The 17999-nt window shown below is 37.7% G+C and overlaps 1 protein-coding gene across 6 annotated transcripts in view; it reads left to right on the top strand.

The window, feature by feature from the left end:
- LOC105194984 (serine-rich adhesin for platelets) overlaps positions 1 to 17999 on the top strand; it is a 74303-nt gene that overhangs the window by 39016 nt on the left and 17288 nt on the right. For all 6 annotated transcript variants that reach the window (XM_011160185.3, XM_039454693.1, XM_039454694.1 and 3 more), the window contains 2 exons: positions 16915 to 17066; positions 17428 to 17619. In XM_011160185.3, coding sequence (XP_011158487.2) covers positions 17016 to 17066; positions 17428 to 17619 — 243 coding nt within the window. In that variant the 5' untranslated portion in view covers positions 16915 to 17015. The remainder of the gene's footprint in view (positions 1 to 16914; positions 17067 to 17427; positions 17620 to 17999) is intronic.

Raw genomic sequence — 17999 nt, forward strand, 5'->3', positions numbered from 1 at the left:
TTGCAGACGGGTAAATAAAGTGATCTCTGTGTGTTTGCAAAGAAACGCACATACTCGTCTAAAAATCGCTAAAGTCATCACACAAGCTCGCATACGTATGACTTGTTCAGTGAGAAAAAGAATGTTGAAATATTAGCAAATAAATGTTACTTGCAAAACACTTTTTTTCGATATTTATGGGTTATAAAAATTGTCCTGATGAAATATTCATTTCTGTGTGAAACATATCTCATTCTTCTTATCGATTGGCACATCTGCTACGAACAAAATTTTATTTCGCCGTAAATAAAGATTTGTTTCAGTGAAGTCATTTTATGTCCCACCAATAAAATTTTGTTTGGTCCGTGAAATTGATTTGGTATTTCATTTTTGACTGACTTTAAAGTAACATATGGACCCAACTTGTGGGTATCTTTCTCTTAATGTTTTTAAGTCAGCTTAGTGATTTTGAAGTCGATCAAAAGTAAAATATCAAATTATATAAAATTTAATAAATAAGGAGAAACTTTAATTGTATCTAAATTTCTTTTTTTACGCAATAAAAGAACACATTCAATTCTCTATTTTTTATAAATTATATATCATTTTACTCTTTTATATATTTTTTTAAATAACGTTACGTAATAATAAATTAATATAATACTTTAGGGATAAAAGAAAATATTAAAAAAAAATTGAAAGGCTTGTTTTTGCAGTAATATTGCCTTAATTATTTTTGTTTCCTTCTACGTCGTATGTCGAAAAATCCGCGCGAATATGCACGCCTGGCAGTTGCAGAGTCGTTTATTTTTAACGGTCCACATGTGCGTACCGTACACGTAATGAAAACCAATTTTGATATCATGCCATTTCTTTACCGTTTAACTGCTCGAGAGGGGAAGGGAATTTACGATAGCCCAATGAAATAAGCAGTTAACGAGCGTTCCGTTTAATTGGAATCCGCGTCTGTGCCTGTTCATAATGTCGCACTGTGTCGGGCGCCGTCCTCGTCGCGAGCTTGTGCGCCACTTTCAGCAAATTACAATGTTCGGTGACATTCTCCTTAGGAACGGCAGACCCGTTACCGGCCCCGACGACAAATTGCGACATTGCTAATCACGTGAATTGCATTAATTTATTTCCTACATGACACCGACGACCACGTATCTCCTTTCAGAACGCTCCTGTGGGAATGTCCCGATCGTTCGCACACTCTCGATCGGGCGCTCGTTAGCCAAACAAATTGTAACATCCAAAATCATTGAGAATACTCGACGTACTCAACTCGGTCGTCCAATCAAAATATAAATCCAGTTTTATCTTACGGTGATACGTTTGCGCTATTTTATAACATGCGCCTCGTGTCAAAGTAATAGTGCACCGACAGAAAAGATTTCTTAAATCCAGCATAAAATGATCTTAGTGCTGGCTCTAATTAATTTTCTCAGACGGAAACAAATTAAATTAGACAATGGAAATTTATGGTGAATCCCATAATATTCTTGATTCAACAATAGAATGATCTGAGAAAAATTTGTAGAATATTCTTTCTGATAAAATATCACAAGGCTGCTGCACTGAAAGAAATGGAAAGAACGATTTTGTTGAAAATACAGTTACGAAAATAACTTGGTAACTTTACCAAATTTGGTAATAGCTACCAAATCCATTTTTTTTCAGTGCAATGTAATTATTTTAACGATCCAACATAATTATTTTCATATCTGTATTTCCACAAAAATTCTTTCGAGTGCGAGTCCCCGTGCATTAACTATAATGCATCGCATGTGAATCTTTCTTACGAGAGAGCGCTCGTTCGCACGATCTTCTATTGATGATATCCGAACTGCGTAGCGATTAATCATCGTGCGTTATAACGAGCGAATTTTTATTCTAAATGTAAGAGTATATAAGCTGAAATTTGTATATTACTCCCGTCTCAAAATAGTAAGTCAATCTTATTTAATTCGATGAAGAAGAACAGAAAGCATATATTTCATCTTAATATTGCTTTATTTTTATATTACACAAGGCTGCAATAAGATTAAGTATGTCAAGAATATTTTTAGTCTTGTTATTGGAAATCTTTTCTGAGAGGGTGGACACAGAAAACTGGTGCGTGTGTAAAAATATTGTGTGTTTCTCTATGCGTTTTTACCCGTCTGACTCATACCGCTATTGGACTTAATGATTCGCGAATGCAGTTAGCACGGACGGACTGGCATAGATACAACGAATTCGTTCTTGCTCCTTGCCAGGCGTTACCTAGCTCCGAGAGACGCACGTTCGGGACATTTCCACTCCGCATCGAGAGTAGAAATCGCCCGTACGATCCAGGTATGCCGGTCAGAAGAAGGCTGCTGCGCACGCCCACCGTAAATTTTAGTACGTCATCTCCGAGGAACGACCTCGTCCCACAACCGGCACTAAACTCTTTTACGAGCCGGGCTGCAGCCACGTAGCCGTTCACGGATGTCGTTGACTCGTTTTTTCCGTCCTCGTCCTTCCTCAGGCAGCGAGCTCGGCCGTGCCGGCAGTCTCGCGAAGGGTAAACAAAACGTTCGGGAATCGCCTGAAATCGCCCGAGAATCGTTCATGCCTCTCCTTTCACTCGCGCGGGATAATTCGGCTCGATATCAGGAAGAAGGAAGTCGAGAGCTCGCGCGGAACTGACCGGCTGTTTGGTGCTGCAACGCATTGATAGATAAGATGAGGTGAACGCACTTCGCTCTTCCGCCCGATGCACCGCGAGCCTTTCTTCTTTTTTTTTCTTCTTCTCTTTATTGCCCGCTGCGTCTTTTCTAGCGGCATAAAATAGAACGCTTCGTCTACCGTCGTTTGCCCGATCGGTAACCGTGGAAAATTATGATGTTTTTATTGCGGCTTTTAAAAACAATGGGTCACACGAATAGAAGCGAGGCAAGCGCTGCTGAGCAAAAAAAAAAAAAAAGAATTGCGAGCGAAACATTTGTTTTACAAGAATACGATCGTATTTTGCCTCGTTATAGGCATTGCCTTCTCCTTTATAAAATGCAATTTCGTTAGTTTGTACGAGCCAGCGTGAGCCATCAATGTGTGGAAAGGGGGTAAAATGACGATCTTGGTTTGTTAATTTTTCCTAATTTCTGTGATTATGTAAAAATAACAATCTATTTTTTTTTAAGTTCACTAAAGTCTTGTTTATCGTCAGTAAAAATTAGAAGCTGCTATACATAAACTAGAATTTGTTTAGGACATCAGTTTCGTCATCTGTCCCCATATGTGGGTAAAATAATTTTTAATAATGAGCAAGATGAAAAACAGTTAAATAAAGTTAAAAACGTACTCTTATGAATTTATCATAATATAATCTTATACTATTTTGATATTACAATATAGATAAGGAAAAATGTAAATGGAACGAAAAATATTTATGTTAACTGCAAAAAATAAAATTATTTAAAATTGTGATATGTATTACGGTACATATTGCGATTAAAATTGCGTTATACGCAACCAAAATACTGTCAAGACCAAAAAAACTAATGCACAAATGCATTACTTTGCCTATGCTTTACCTTGCCTTTGTCATCTTATCTACAGTCGCTATGTTTATTTATTTATTAAATATAAATGTTGCAATATGAAAATTGAAATATATAAATACGTTATTGGATACTTTTTTAGCTTGACAATATTGCGATTTTATAAAGAAAATGAAAATATTTACTATAATTATGTTATTCCTTATAATTTATTTCTACAAACATAAAAAAATTACGTATAGGTGCTTCCAAAACACATTCTTATTATATTATCTACTCTGGACAGATTAAAGTTAAATTACAGATGGTTTGGCCATAAATATGCAAGAAACATCTATTTCACAAAATTATTATAATCAGTGGGTAGACCGTACATTTTTCTACATTAAACGAAAAAAATTCAAGTCTAATATATGCCTAAAATTAAAAAGTAGCTTTTGTCGAAACTTTTAAATCACATTCAATATTATTTGCATTTTTGAAAGGGACTTCACGTGGGTTGAACGTTTCTTGCATAACTATGGTCATTTATTACCATCTGAAATTTCGAATGAATTAATTAACACTTGTTCGTCATTATTTATTAACTAGAAAAGATTAACAATTTATGATCTCCCCCCTCCTCCTCCCCCCCTAAATCGTATGACGCAATTTTTAACGGCAGAACGTCTGCTTCGAGCACCAGATGAAAATAAAGTTCATCTCGTTCCGACGGTAGATTTAGCAGTTATCTTACACGCGAGCGTCTCCCAGGCATGCATAATGAACGATGCCTCTGCGCAATCGCGTGCACCAGACGTCTCTCTGACATTGTACCTCCACCCGTTGCGTTGCGTCGCGTCGCGTCCACCGAGGCTCGTATCTCATCCGCATTACTTTATCAAGGTAAACGAGATAAATTTACAATTCGCTTGCATAGTCGTTTAACGAACGTGATATAAGAGCAACAGATAGACGCGTGCACTCGCGTGTTCCGCGCCTTTCGATCCCGAGTGAATTATTGGGAATGATAATTTGCGCCGCGATAATAATTAATACATTTATACTATCCTCCTCGTGCTTCACATGCACACAGCTACAAAATTCTCTCTCTCTCTCTCTCTCTCTCTCTCTCTCTCTCTCTCTCTCTCTCGATTCAGATCTGTTTTCAAAATATTCTTACGAATATCTCTGATAAACGTAACACGAAGTGAATCTCGAGAGTTATATCTGGTGCGTGCAACATTTATCGCTGAGCCTGCGAGAACCCGACGGCGATAAACGCGTCGCACCAGAAGTTTAAATATCGGAGATCTTTATGACTTTCGTATCTCGCTGTCTGATGCGGAGGGACAGAGGAGTGAGCTGGCGATACTAATTCCAAAAATATATCGCCAACCGGGGAGGGTTGATGTTCCACGGTCTTGCTCGTATTTCGGTCTAGGGTAATGCACGCTATAGGGAAACACGCCACTGAAACATTGCTCGTAGATGGAAAGAGAGAGAGAGAGAGAGAGAAACAGAAAGAGATCACGCACGTGCGCGCCATATGTCGTCATGCGTGTCGCATTTTTTTTTCCTTCCACATACGTGCTGAACCTTGAACTGTCGACTGTGCGTATCCTCCCGCTATCGAGACGGGACTTGTCCGATCGATCGAATCGCGAGCGCGAGTTTTGAGAATTCGAGCGTGACGCGATGCGGCGTGGCGTCTCGCGATCAAGCCGGCTACTCTGCGTCCCCTGTATCGCTGTATTAATAGCTCACGCTTTGGCAGCCTGCCTATCGCTTCCCTTCATTCATATTCCTGTTGCCCTGTGAGTTAGCAGGGGGGTAAAAATAAACCTGAAGTATGGCGATCTTGTTGTTCAACAAGGAGCGTCTCGGTCGCCGGGATTCCGAAATATGCGCAAGAAGAAATTAGCTCCGGATCGCGCGGCTTCGGAATGAGCGGGGGATTAGAGGGTAAAACAAACGTGCAACTGTTCGAGAAACTTAATTAAGATTTATCGGAGAGGCGCTCCGAGATTAGTCCGAGAATTACCTGAGAAAGATAAAAAGAAGGAAGACAAAGGAGAAAAGTTGAATAGGGTGAGCCACGCCGCGCGCCGACGTGAGATAAAGTAAAGCGGAAAGGATCGAAGTCTCGATTTTACGATTGATAGTGGAACTCGATAATTATTAGTTATCAGCCGGTGGCTATATTTTCAACTGTGACAAATCTGGCGTGTTTGTAAAAGCTAACTGTTCCAAGGTTAATTGCCCGTGTGATCACTACCGTAAATGAGGGAGTGGATGTGAATTAATGTTAAAAAGCCGACTGTTATTACGTTTCGTCGGACTTTCGTCTCTTTCGATTCGAAAGGAACCTTTCCGTGCGACTCCCCGTCAAGGACGGCGACTAGAATATATGCGAGCGCACGAGACAATTTTTATGTACAAACGTATATGTGCATTTGTTTTAGAAAATCGCTCTTTCGTAATTTCATATGAGGCCTGCATTCTCGGTTTTCGCGCAATGTACAATACTTTCTCTTGCAGCGGCGATTACGCATTTCGTAAGAAATTTAACCTTTACCAGTCAAGTGTCAGCGGTAACAAGTGTTATCCTAGTCCCCTATATTTCTCTCTGTACGTAATTTACAAAATGAGTAGATTATATTTTTAAAACGGAATGAAAACCTAGCTATTTGTAGCAAAAAGGATTACGAGTGAGAAAGAACTCTCTAAATGAAAAGATGACTATATGGAATGACGTAATTATTACACATACAATTAAAGTTTATTAAAATAGCAACATAAAATAGCAAAATAACCCGAGACGATATATTTTACGAGATTTAATTAATTAAGCTTTGAGATAAGGATCGTTTTTTTAAAGCTATACATTTTACGTGCAAATTTATTCGGCGTACCGGTTTAATTTCCGTTGCCGAGAAAGAACTTTCGTTCGAGGATCGGGCCAGCGAGCGATTTCTATGGCGTGCCACCAGATGCTAATCACGGCCGATCGGACAGAGACGATATAATCGCCTCCGTAAGCTGGATAAACTGTAATTAAACCAAGCAATTTCAGCATCAACTATTGTGCACGAAGAACGGATGCATGACGTAACATTGAATGTAGGCCGTAGGAATTTTTTTTTTCCAGTACGATACGCGACCGCACGTCCATATGGATCACGTGTCGGGAGGTTGTAAGGCTACAGTGTAATTCAATTACGCTCATTGCGCGACACCATTGATTTCGCCTCGGAGCGCGAAGAGCCAGTGGCGTAATTCGTTAAAAATTACGATGATTTTATTCTTTTATTATTTATCACTGGAATGCAAATGTTTTCGGCAATTTTTTTTTGTGGTGGGGATAAATAGGAATTAAATTTAATGATTCTCGGTGCGAAAATGAACGTAAAATAAAAGTCTCAGGAAAAGTTAAACAGTCGGTTAAAAAAGAGAGTGCAAAATATATTTATTCTTTATAAATATTATTTCAAAGTACTTAGAATATTTGTTTAGGATCTGATATTTTAGATTTTTAAATCTGATATTTTCAATTTTTAAATATAAAAAAAGAATGTATAGCTTTTTTTTTTAGATAAATCTATGTGGGCATGATTGAGTTATTAGGTTTTCAAATTAAGTTTTTGCTATGAATACTATGAATATATATTTTGCAATCAAATGGCAAGTACGTGATAGATATAATTATAATCGTGATTTTTTTTTATTTTTTTTTTTTTAAGTACGTTCGTGTCTGACGGCATTGTCGCATAGTAATATGTCATGAAAGTTTACCGGCAAGTGTATAAGGAGTAGGAAATAAATTTTCACCGTGCTGTAGAAACTAGAGCGGAACGAGTCGAGGCACGAACCGACGTAAGATTTACCGTAAGAAAGTGTCCTTCCCTTTGTTGTGTATCTATAGTAATATTCCAGATATATTCCGGAACGAACGTTTTAATTTCATACCTAAAATGCTACTAAACGTAACACTGAAGGAAGAGTTTGATAATAGTTACCAAATGTTGAGCGAGGTAATGCCAATTAAATATTTGATTAATATAACCGAAAATAATTTTACTTTTCTGAATATTTAGCAAGTATCAAATTTCATAATATTTGCAAAATGTTTAGAAAAGTAAAATTATTTTTATTTATATTAGCCAAATATTTAATTGGCATTACACATTTCACCCAACATTGGTAGCTATTATCATTATTGTTGATAGCCAAATTCTTTTTTTCAGTGTATAGGCTTAGGAAAATTTTGAAGAACATATTTACTCAGTGATATATTATTCGATATTACTTTTAATAATTAAGAATTTTAAGAAATATAAGGTCAAGTTTTTTATCTTGTCCAGCTGTACCTAAACAAAACAATTGGGTAATTCTCAATAAGAAAAATTTGACTCTGTAATTAAGTGCATATTGATAAGCGGCAAAATAAATTTTCTATTGCTTAGTATATGAATCTAATTAGCTAGTTTAATCTTGCTTCTTTTCCCAATTTCTCTAATTTTATGCATCACTTGGTCTTGTACCATACATTTCGTTCACGAGCAAAGTAGGTCCCTCTGAACATCTTTATTAAACTTGCGGTCGAGCAAGCTTTTCCGTTTCCTCAGCACCAAGATCTATGAAGCTCAAAGAATTATTTTAGCACCGAGACTTTGCTATGATCGTCATGGCCTTTCTTCAATCTGTATACAAATCATGGTCTTAAATCCACATTATTCTCTATTTCTTTTATAAAGAGAATCAAGATGTAATCGCGCTAATCTCGTATTCTGGATCCGAACTTCGCTCGCAAGATTCTTTTTCCGCGACGCGGAAAATGCCTGCGATGCGTCCGATTAATCTCCGCGTGTACTAGCGCGGTCGGGGAACGTCTATTTATTGCCCGTCGCGCCGCCAAGGGTGCAGACAATTTCCTGGTTCAAGTGCACCCAACGAACGCAACGTCGTCTTCGTCGTCGTCGTCGTCGTCGTCGTCGCGGGCGCGTATCACGCGTCCAACAATTCAGACGACCTCCGTCCGACGGCGAGATAGGCGCCTCGCTCGCCTGCGCTATGCATATTTATACAACGGACGTTTATTGCGCACCGAGACACGATGCAGTCTCGCAAATGATGACCCCTTCCCCCGGTCTCCTCCGACGCGAACGACAGCGATGACGCCGAGGACCGTGCTTTCATTTAACGTCTCTGCTCTTTTTTTTCCTCTTTCTCTCTCTCTCGACTTCCTTTTGCGTGCTGTGATTAGCTCCTTCAACGATCGGTTTCTGCTACGTTGCATGTATATAACTGCACTGACGAAGCATTGTACACAATGTATGCAAGTCCTCTGCTCTTTTCTCTTCTTTCATATCAATTCGCAAGAAAACATCGCGGTGTATGCATATAGAATTACTTGGAGCCCGCAGGGCTCGCACTGCAGGATAACTTTGCAACGCGATACAGGCAGGCTTTTAAAACCAGTTGAAATAATTCATAATTTCAAGAAGGTGATTCATAAATATATTCCAGCCTTAGAACGAGCGATATACGCTACATGCTTTCTATCATTATGTTTTAATTTACGTTTTAATGCAGGTACATGCGGGACTGCGCGCTCTCTAACTTATTCAAATTAACACGCGTTCGAAGACGGGCATTGACGATAACGAGATTTCTTCGCGAAAATTAATGGAAACGGATATACATTTACAGATTTATAAATAACTCGCGAATCGAGTTGGAAAATCTTGAGAGAGAGTCGATAGACCCCTGGCGCAATCGAAATCTCGTTTCTCCGCAAAAATCGACCGAATCGAGACTCTTCGCCGTTTCTCCTCCATCGCGCGTTAACGATTGTCTGAATCCGCGCTCGATCGTGAGCAGCAGCTACCACCGCTGGATCATCGCGGCCCGCGAAGATTTATCCCTCGCGCTCTAATTGAGTTCTCAGCGAGTCCGATCGCGATATATATCGGGAAGGGAGGAGGACCTCGCACGTACGCGCGATTCGTCGTTGGTCGCGTGGCCAGCGAGATGCAGCTTCGGAGCATCGCAGCGGCGGTGGCGGCGGCGGCGGCGGCCACCTCTCTTTCTGCCCAAGGGAAGATGAGGGCATCGCCCTGACCGTGACCTAGCCACCGCTCTCCACGGACAAACAAACGTGCACGTACGCTTACACGTACGCGCAACATTCTACGCCGCGATCGACCAGCACGCGAAGCGGCCAGTTTGTAGCGGCTCGGGCAACACACGTGCGCATCTCTCCTCCACGTACGAGGTGTGTTCCCTCCGCGTGCGTGTGCTCCGTCGTTGTTTATTGGTTAACAAAAAACAAACGCCACGGGACAATTCTTCATTACGGTTTGACCGGCCTTGGACCAGAGTATCGCGATTACGATAAATCTTGAAGCTTTTTTTTATTTGGAGGGGGTAGGGAGAAATATGATGTATAATCAGTGTTGCACTTAGATAACTTAAAATTATCTAGATTAAGAAAAGATAAATTGCATGTAAGAAGGGTATCACAGATAAGACAAAGATGATATAATTTTAATTTATATAGATAAAGGACAAAATTGAATACTACAAATAAAATCCTAATAAGGAAATTCACAACACATATCAACACATTTGAACGACGAAAAATGGCTGTACCGATTGAAAGCAGATCTTAGTGCTCAATATTTTCTAAGTGAAATATTATACATGGTTTTATCTAAAAATCTAAATTTTTAGATAATGTCGCTATTGAACAAAACAATGTAGGACTTGAAAACAATATATTCATACTTTTACTTGTAAATCTTTATTCCTTAAAAGCAAAAGTTCTTCAAATAATTTAATCTGACGGAAAATATTTCTCTTTGGAATCAATACATAAATAAAAATCAAAGTTAAAAAATAAAAGGAATACATAACTCACGTAAAATAATGATTGACAAAATGTTTTGTCAAAGTTTTCGAATTTATATAACATAGTTTTGAGGCAATTTTTATATTGTACTAATACTGATCCGTGCAATATGAGCTGTGTTTCGTAATATAGTGTCAGTACTATAAAAATCTATGATTCACATACATATTAGATTTTCAGTACTGGCAATGAGTTTTAGAACGCAACTCTGTTATTATCACTTTGAAAAATTCTCTCGTTAGGATAAATGATAACTTGACGATTGAGTTAAGAGAACAATACGTCATTCTTGTTATTCTTCACATTTTCTTAGATAATTTAAAGAAGATGACTCTTTTTTTGTCTAAGGTGAAGATGAAGTTACATTATAATGATCAAGATAAAGATAAAAAGATTTTACTTAACACAAAAGAATGATTTACTCGGTAGTCTCAATAGCTTATTTACTTGCACTTATTGAAATATTTATTTAAATAAAACGAAGAAATCATTTTTATTCAAGCAATTTTTTTCTTGCAGTTCTAAAAAATATTTACTGTTGGACTATTTTTATATTCAAGATAATGAGATTTTTTAATCTAAGAAAACAATTTAATTGAGTTTAATAATATTATTAGTTTTGTAAAATTATTTAAATGTAAAAAGTGTAAAAATATAAAATTACACACTTAAGGTAACATCTCTATATTTACGTAAAAGTAAACATTTTTACTTAAACGAACAAACAAATGCTTGTATCAAAAATATATGATTTTAAGAAAATACGTTTTTTTTTTATTTATTTAAAATATATTTCTCTAAGTGTAGTTAACGGCAAACATCGCGCGTAATTAGAAGTCTAAAATTTCGCAGATGTAAAAGTATTACACTTGTATCACGCTGCGTAAAATGGTTTCTGTTCGCATCACTAAATCACACGCTTTTTATCACCGGGGTAAATTATATATTTTTACATTTCACTTTGATGAAATCCAAATCGTGAGGTCTCTCTTTGCTCGTCTCTTCAAACTTCAAACACAACTCATTTCCCGCATCTTGTTCGCACGAATGGTAGCCGAAGCAACACGTATGAGGCGTCAGTGTTAGAAAATTCTTGACAAATAATCGCGAGATAGCCGCGGTACAAGCGCACAGACACGCGCTCCTCCGACGTCTTTCCGAATACACACGCACGCGGCATACACGCGTAGGAGGAGGCGGAGAGGCATATACTCACGATCACGCGATCTGGCCCCGAGAAACGCGCCTATGCGTGCGTACCGATCGTACGTATAGGCCCGCATGCACGTCTGGACCGACGCGGCGACGCGACGCGACGCGACGGCGAAACCGGCCCGAGCTCTGCACGCCGCCGCGAGGAGCTGCCTTCGCATTATGTATACGCGAAGGTTGCCTTCCTCCGCGTATATTTCGTCGCGGATTTGCCGCGCGACGTCTCGGCCTAGCCGCGTCGCGCTTACATAAGCGCGTTATAAATCCCGGCCCTCCTTGCTTTTCTTTTCGTCCTAATGGCGCGGCATCAAAGGTATCCCGGCGCTCTTGCGTCTCGCCTTGCCGCGCGTGGCGCGTCGAAAAGGCGAAGGAGAAGACACCCGTGAATAATAATGTGTAGCTTACCTATCCGCGTAAATGACTTTCCTCCTCCTCGACGATTGGCTGTTCCGCTACGATAAATCGATTTACCGAGTATTTTGTATGGCGTCAAATCCCCGTGATCGTAACAACGTAAAAGTATGTCTGTGCGTGTGTGTATAAAACGGTTTTCGGAAAGGTTTATATATCTAGGCTTCGAATTTACTCTTTGAGGGCGCGCTTAATATCTTTTTTTTTACGTAACACTTTCAGCTGTTACAACAAGCTATTTGCCTAGTGTCTTTGCCTCTTCTTTTTCGAACCGCTTTAATTTCTTTTTTTTTTCTTTTATGAAGTCATTTATGACATGGTGTGCATAATTTATGGCGTATAATACGCGTGAATATTGAGGATCCTTGAGGCGGCGCGCACAAGCGCCTCTAATAGAAAAAAAAGTAGCGTAGAAAGCAGTTCTATAATATAGCTGGGATCAATCGTCGACCAACCGTAGATGAATTGGACGTTCCATAAAGGCGGCAGCGCGCGCGAACTTGACGTTTATGGTTTACGATGACGAGAGTGCTCGATGACCGTAAAACACCCTGACATAGTTTAATAAAAGACCGAAGCCGACCAACGGGGGTTCGGTGGCATAAAGCAATCGTTTTATGTACCATAAAATGTTACGGCGGCTCCTCGCGCGTAAGGGCCCGTCGCGTCGCGTCGCGCGTCCGGAAAAAATAAATAAAAGTACAGATGACGAGGCGTCGCGACGGCGACGCATCACGATAAACGCGTGTCCGGTTCAATGCTCGCTGCCGAGCGTACGGCGACTCGCTTCGGATCGATCATTCTCGATCTGAATATGGAAATGCTTAAGTCAATGTATTATATATCCTTTTAACGTCAGTTGTATCAATTGCCACTTTTGAAATTGCATTCATATCGACGACTGAATACGCCACTGCGATTGTTACGCAATCATCTGTTGTCCTGGCAATGAGTGAAACTTCGTGGAAATCTATCTAATCCAGGTCGAGTTTTAAAAAAAGGAGCAACAAGTCGCTGATAATTTGCTGTGTAAGATTAACTCGCGTATGTCGAATAAGAAACAAGTATATCGACTGCCGTGATAAATGAAAAATATAATAATTAATAATAATAAAGAATAAAACTTTGTATCATGTGTTTTAATGATACATTTTCTCAAAATAATTTTCCACGAGTGCTGCGTTTAAAAAATTTTTAATTTATAAGTTAACACAAGCTACATTTAAGACTCTAATGAAATTAATCACGAAATATATAAATGTAACGCCTTTTTAAATTTATAGCTATCAATATTGCTCTGTTTATAACGTAGAAATTGTAAATTGAAGTCAAAGGCTTCAATTTATGAATAATTTATGATCATAATTATGTGAGTCTACGGTAACAACGCAAGGAAGAAGAATGGACAAGAGTAATTTGCGCCTCATAATGAAGAATTCATCCTGGATATTAACAACTGCGTTCGTTGCGAAAAAGTTTTACAACTAATCGACTGAGAATGAGTGTAATGAGTTCTGAGAATTCCGTGCGAATGTATTACATTTATCATCATTATTATTATCATTATTATTATCTGTTTATTGTTTTTGTGGAATTTGGACTTGACGTTTAGGAATAATCGTTATTAACTTTACAACAATGCAATTCTTAATTTGAATCTAGATCGATGCATGACTATGAATTTAATTTTACGTTAGCGATATGTATTTTCAAACTGAAAAAGGGCCAGTAGAACTTGAAACTTCTTTTTGTTTAATTTGTACGAATTTTTATGATCCGCATAAAAGTGAAGTAATGAAGTTTAATTTCACCTTTGATCTGTGCCTGTTTATTGGATCGTGTTCTCATTACTTATTTGCATTTATGTATTTTTTTCAATTTTAAATACACTTATAAACAAACATTATACTTTGCTCCACGGAACATGGGTTATCTCAATAATAATAACACGGTAATAAAAAAATAATTGCTTGTCAACAACTAGTTAACCGTTCGCCGTTTCTAGTTTTTTTTTTTTGGAGGAAAGGGGGCACAGCGATTAATTGAAATGATTCTCGATTGCTGTTGCTTATTTACGAAACGAAAGTTATATATATACACGGAGAGAAAAAATATACGCAGTTAGCTTGCAGGGCTAAAAAGGAACGAAATGTCGCGTTTCCCCCCGAGACGAAAGAACGCGTTTGCGTAAAAGGACCAGGGCCCTCGTAAGATTCGAAAAATACGAGATTATTTCGGCGAATACTGGCGGATTTGCCGCGTGATCCGGGCGGCTTTTTAGACGTGGTTGCGCGCACGAAATAGCGGGCCGTGATATTTTCAGAACGTATGCGACTGCAACCGCGATTCGCCGCGCTGCACCGGGATGCAGTAACGTGCATTATAAATATTATGTGATATTATATAGTGATATTACATATAATAAAAATGTATAAAAATGTATTCTCCTGTGAGCTAACGAGTATCAATTTAGATGCAATCTCGTGGCTGCTGGTTAATTAATTTGTAGTGTGGATTATATAAGATGTTTGAACGAGTGTCACGCGTGCATCGGATGCGCTCGTTACGTTATTTCTTTGTGTACATTTGGATTGACTGAATCACTTTGCTCACAATTCATTGCAGCAATCTTTATTTTTGTTTTTCACTGCATTAAAAAGAGTTTGAAGATAATAATCAAATATAGATGACAGTTACTAAGTTTTGATGAAATAATTTCAATTCGTTGTTTGATGATAATGAAATATTTAGTTCGTTTGATTGCTGTTAATGTACACTAATTAACTAAATATTTACACCCAGAGCAAAATTATGTTTAAATTGATGAAATCGTTTCTTTAACTTATTTTTTTAAGTTGAAATAAAAATACCTTTAAGAAAAATAAAAATTTAATTTTGAGAAAAACGTTATTAACTTTTTTGAAATAAATTTTAAAATATATTTAATTCAAACAATTATTCAATTTAAATAAAGTATTAACAAATATGTGCGAAATAATTTAGTTGTTCTGATTTAAAAAATATATTTTTTTTTTGTTTAAAAAATAATTTGTATTGCACAATTAAATTTCTACAAAAGGAATAACTAAAAAGATTCTTTAAACCAAAGAAACTTTTCTTTAAACTTAACAGCAGTGTAATAAATTTCTTTGATTGAAACAAATATTTTACTCGAAGAAACCTTTCGAAGAAGAGAATTGAACTTACTTTACTAAAGTTTTATTACTACCAAATTCTTGTCAAGGTGAATTTAATATTTATTATATTATTTGTCAATCCATGTAACTTTTAACAAGTCTTTTTGTATATTACTGTTTAAATGTTATTTTCAAATGTCGAGGATAGAGTTGCTTTTATTTGTCAAGAAAGAGAGAGAGAAGTTATTCGTATAACCTTGTGAAATTATTATTCCTAGATTGACTGAACTGAACACGCGATATCGTCACGACATGCCAGTTAATGCCTTAATTGTTCACATTCTTCATGCAAACGCTGAGACTCACGCTTCATCGGTCTTTAGCGAATTTTACACGAAAGCGCGAACCTCAAAACCTCAATGAAAAATCATGTCCGAGATTCAACGAGCCGAAATAATCGGATCGACTGCAGTTCACCGCGATCTTGGATAAACTAAATAAGACTGGAAAACACACAGACTATTACGCGCGCTCGCACACGAGCCGGACAGAAATATCCAGCCTTGACTTCCTCGCGATCTCTCTCTCTCTCTTTTTTTCTCTTTTCGCGTTGATTTCCTTCTGCGAAGACTGCATTCCGCGCCGTTCGCTCCAGAACTGCTTTGAAAGGGTTGTTTGCTCTCGGCGGGGCTCGCGCGAGCGATCAGCACCGGACAGAGATCTGAAGCGTGTTGCCCTCTCGTCGTCGTGTTGCTCGTCTCCTTGCGACGCGCGGCACGGCGCGGCGGTTTGGTACACGCCGGTAGGCACGATCGCCTACCATGCAATGCCATCGAAATGATCGCGATGCCGCGCGTGTCATAGGTGTCACAGACATTCTATCGACTGGCGCGCGATGCAATCGGACGTATCGAAGTCTACGACCCCGAGCGCGACATGGCTCGGCCGCGCCGTGGCGAGCGAGAGGCAGCTATCGGCGAATGCATCTCGATGTGCATCCGTAGACATCCGCAATGATCGTCGGGAAAAATGCGATTTCAATCGCTTCAGAGCGTCTTGAGATCGATCCTTTAAAAATCGCGACTGAAGCGTCTTCTTAAAATGCTTTATATTTCTGAAGAAATATATCATATTTATGACAAAGATGTAGAGTTTTTTTTTTTTTTTTTTTTAATGTGCAAGGGAAAGAAAAAAAAACTATGGTGTGATTCTGAAATATCTTGGAAACCTCTGAGAGAATTTCAAGAATTCATTTTCTTTTCTTTTACCGCAAGTTTTCAATTTTTACTATTGGAAAGGAAGTGATATTTTGGAATGGAGCGCTTTCGGAAATAACACACGTGTAACGGATATGACGCGTGAATACATAAACGGAGTATGATAATATTTGTGCGCAAGGCGATAAACATATCTCGGGAATTCAAGGCGAACATCTGCTGTAAATAAAAGTCTATTTAAGGCGAAATATATCTGTGATAGATCATTCGTATTATTAGTTATTCATTTTTTTTTATTTTACTGAACACAAAAAAGTCATAAATTAATATTGCCGAATTATTCCAGTAAAGAAATATATCAACATTATCATAAATTACATCAACGATTCTTTCTTATTCTCGTTGAAATTTTAAGTAATTAATTTGAAATATTGTGTTAATCATATGAGACGTTCGAAAGAAGCAAACGTTATTATATATGATTTATTGTCAGACTATAAATTGAAGATTTTCTATTAATGTTTATCACTTGTTTTTGACAGGAGCAGGATATAGGATGGGCCGAGCCGTGCGAGCAGGTGTCGTTCAACATTGAAGAGGAGGAGTATCTCAAAAAAGCGAGAAAAGCAGGAAAGCGCGAAGGATGCCTGCTTCGTCGCAAACCGCCGCATCCGAGCGGCGAAACGAAAGGGCGGTTAGTATTCTTTGCGAACGTTTTCTTTTCTTTTTCAAACTTTCTTTGAAAGTGATTGCGTTCAAAACAAGTTAAATATACAAATAATAGGAACGAGTTAAATATGCTTATAATTGTTTAAAAACAGATTAATTTTACGGTTTCGAAACAGATTTTGTATATTTTTTAAATCCTGATCCCTGTCACAACATTTCGAAACGCTTGTTTGCAGAAAATTGTCTACAAATCATTCCATTTTAATTTAAGAAATGTTGTTTACTTGGGATTCTGATTTTTATCCATTTTATTTTATGATTATTTGACAATATATGAAATATATAGACAAAAATGTATTGCATATGATTTTCCATTATTTTTACAGCTGACGACGCATGAACCACCGAAATTGAAAACGACCTTGAAAACGCCTCCCAAGCAAGCAACCAATCCTTTGCAATTCGTCAAAGTCGGACCATGTTCGCTGTATCGAACCGCGCAGGAGCAATTGCAGAAAGTCCAAGAAGTAAAGAAAATCAAACAGGAAGTCCGCGATGATCCGGAGGATTGGCAATCGGTAAATAATTTCAAAGACACTTTTTTAGTAATGAAAAGGGAAATGATACGATTCAGTAACTCTTGTATTTGCATTCAATAGTTTTTACTTTAGTTATATAATTTGTTACGCAAAGTTAAATTTACATCTCCAAACGAGAAATTTTTATACACAAAAAATTGTCAAATTTTGTTTTTTTTATTTTTATAACTTTTTTAATTAAAATAATATGTTGCACAGTAGATTAAGTCATTACGCTACAAAAATGTTTACTATATTATTTGTTTTATTGATTTTAATTAATGATTAATCGAATTAAATATTATTATCAAAATTTATAGACGTTCAATTTTTTATTGAAATTAAATATATAATTTGATATATGATATTTTGAGTTTATT

This window comes from Solenopsis invicta, chromosome 10, assembly GCF_016802725.1.
Source record: "Solenopsis invicta isolate M01_SB chromosome 10, UNIL_Sinv_3.0, whole genome shotgun sequence".
NCBI lineage: Eukaryota > Metazoa > Arthropoda > Insecta > Hymenoptera > Formicidae > Solenopsis > Solenopsis invicta.